This window comes from Sinocyclocheilus rhinocerous, unplaced genomic scaffold, assembly GCF_001515625.1.
Source record: "Sinocyclocheilus rhinocerous isolate Xijiao unplaced genomic scaffold, SAMN03320098_v1.1 scaffold781, whole genome shotgun sequence".
Taxonomy (NCBI): domain Eukaryota; kingdom Metazoa; phylum Chordata; class Actinopteri; order Cypriniformes; family Cyprinidae; genus Sinocyclocheilus; species Sinocyclocheilus rhinocerous.
In genome coordinates this window covers 1604664-1607538 of record NW_015658395.1, presented here as the reverse complement: position 1 = coordinate 1607538, position 2875 = coordinate 1604664, and the positions used below count along the sequence as shown (strand labels likewise).

The window sequence follows — 2875 nt, the reverse complement described above, 5'->3', positions numbered from 1 at the left end:
GGGATCGTGGAGTCCATTCATAAAAACATAATTCACTCTGTCGAATGCCATGGAATTCGACAATTTAGGACGAATAAATCTAAAGTAGGTCTGCCACTTAATTCGAATCGCGATATGAACTAGTGTCTGTGAATATTAAAATGCAAAAAGACTGTTTAAATAGGAGTCCTGCATGTTCCGCTTGCCTCTGTATGTATGAATGGCGGAAACGCGGTTTTGTTTACTACACAAATACTGAAGCATGCGTGACGCGCGCGGTGATTTTCTGCCTCTGCATCTTACTGTTTAAATAAAACAAATGATAAAAATTTATTTTACAACCAGATTAATCACTTAATTGTAGAAAAAAATAATACAATTATAGCCTATTAAAAAAAATGTTTTAAAGGAATATTCACAAAAGGTACCGCTGGGTATCGGCACCGAAATTCATGTACCGATACCGGTACCGTACCGGTTAAAATGTGAACGGTACCCAACCCTATCGATAACGATATAAAAAATGTTTGATGTAGCACACGATATAGGCACGTGCTATGAGTGACGCAGACAGTTAAAACAGTTTAAACTTTTAGAAAACACGTCGTGAATTTGTGGAATTTTATTTCTTTTCACTGCGTCTCTTATGTTTTTAAATAATAGTTGTTTAATTTTTATTGTGTTTGACTGTTAAAACAAAAAATATTTGTTGTTTGTCTCAATAAATTGGGTTAATTTAAAAATACAGTGGTTAATTTTAAACTTTTTTTTTTTATTGCTCTGTTTTTAAAAAGGTTATAAAAAATGTCAATAATTATCGATACCGAACGATATGAACCATTATATTGTTGATAATTTTTTTAGCTATATCGCCCAGCCCTATATGTACATGCGTCATTTACATGAAGCAGAAGCAAGCGCATGCGTCCTGATACTCTTTCCACAATGGCGGAGCACCGCTGCAGACGGGATGAGAAGAAATGTTCAATAAAGCCGTTATTTTTGTTTTCTTTGCACACAAAACTTATTCTCGTAGCTTCGTAAAATTACGCAAGCTAGTGTTAGAGGTCTTTTTTGCTTTTGTTAATTGTATAAAAAATGAAAAGATAACGGATAGAATACAAAAAGATTAGAAAACAAGATTAAAGAGCAATTTTAGATTGTAATGTTTTAATGTTCTACTAATAACCATAAAGGGTACAGCTGACTGTAAGAATAGAATTAGAATAGAGAGTGCTAGAGTTAGAGGGTCAAATAAAGATGGAAGAGATGTGTTTTTAGCAGATTCTTGAAATGGCTAAGGACTCAGCTGCTCGGATTGAGTTGGGCAGGTCATTCCACCAGGAGGGAACATTTAATTTAAAAGTCCGTAAAAGTGATTTTGTGCTTCTTTGGGATGGCACAATAAAGCAACATTCACTTGCAGAACGCAATTAATAATTAATGACAGAATTTTCATTTTTGGGTGAACTATCCCTTTAAGTCTGACGTCACGCGCCACCGCTTCCGGGTCCAAACGCTCTATGCCGACTCCAAAGGAATTTTCTCTGCAATTAATTCTGGTATAGTCTCTATGTAGAGCTATGATATCGGTTGATATGCACATAATTAATCTAAATTATACAATATGTGGTAAAAATGTGTTTTTCACAAAAACAACAAATCTATTCATTCCCTATTTCTAAAGGAAGTTGCGACCAAGTCTTGCTCTATTGCTTATTGGTCCAAATGTGTTAATAATCTTAAGTGGGAAAGTGTTTGGTTATTGCCTCAAGTTTATTTGTTACAAACAATGTAAAAGAAATCTTTCAAAAATAATAAATTCTATCCCGTTAAACATTTTCTCAGGAAGTTTAAGAAGGATATTGATGTTAGTTGCTCTTTGCACCTGGAAACAGTCCCCCACATTTTCTGGCTTTGTATTTGAGAGAAAAAGTTATGGTATGATGTCTCTTTGTTTATCAAAGAAAAGGTACTTTTTCCATTTTAATTTGCATTATGAAAATTTAATTTTTTTTACTTTAATTTTGATAATTTGAATAACTAAGCTTTTGTCAATAATCTGTTTATTTTGTCAAGTTTCACATTCATAAGTGTCCTGCATGTCTGTGGTTGGAATTTCTTTTTTCCTTTTCTTTTTTCTTTTTCTGTTGTCCCCCTGGCTTCATAAATAAGGTTTGATGTACTGCTTTGTTTTTGTCATTTAAAGCATAATAATAAAAACAAAAACGCTCTATGCCACGAGAAAACAACAAACGGTGCTAATATACACTCAACAATGTGATATACTACTACTTAAAACAATCCACCCTATTGTTTTAAATGTTAAATTGCATTGCAAAATAATGAAAAACTTTTACAACAGTTACATGAGCGATTATTAAAAAACTTAATATAACAATCACAGCATAGTTGAACCAACGAATACCTCTTTTGGCTGTAACAACAGCGCAGGCACAGCTGACTTCAGAAGTCGTCTCGACTTTCCCATTTTTCCTCGGGAAAGGAAGTAATCCTCGGAGCTGAAATGTTCACTGCACAGCACGCGTCTGCTGACTTTTTCCAGGGGTGTATTTACATCCCAGCGAACAGCGAGCAGCCATAGCTTCAATCGCTCAGGATCATTTACAGGGAATGTGTGAAATGTTAAAGGTGCATCTCCCTTTGATGTCCGCGCGCGTAATCTTGAAGGTTTAGCTATGTTGAAGCATCCAGGATATACACACGAAAACACCATTTTTAGGAGTAATAAAATGTAGAGTATAGCTAAACCAATTCACTTCTTCACGTGGTTTTCCTTTGCTGTGAACCAGAGCCGTTGGGACTGGGAGAGGGAGAGAGAGAGAGCGCGAGCGCCAACGGAAATTCAAAATGCTTGGAGAAAAAGAAAAAAAGA

General features: G+C 35.1%; 1 protein-coding gene across 1 annotated transcript in view; it reads right to left on the bottom strand.

The window, feature by feature from the left end:
* LOC107722138 (zinc finger MYM-type protein 4-like) overlaps positions 1 to 2780 on the bottom strand; it is a 29798-nt gene extending 27018 nt beyond the window's left edge. The window contains exon 1 of the mRNA XM_016530364.1: positions 2408 to 2780. Coding sequence (XP_016385850.1) covers positions 2408 to 2716 — 309 coding nt within the window. The 5' untranslated portion in view covers positions 2717 to 2780. The remainder of the gene's footprint in view (positions 1 to 2407) is intronic.
* Positions 2781 to 2875: the final 95 nt, after the last annotated feature.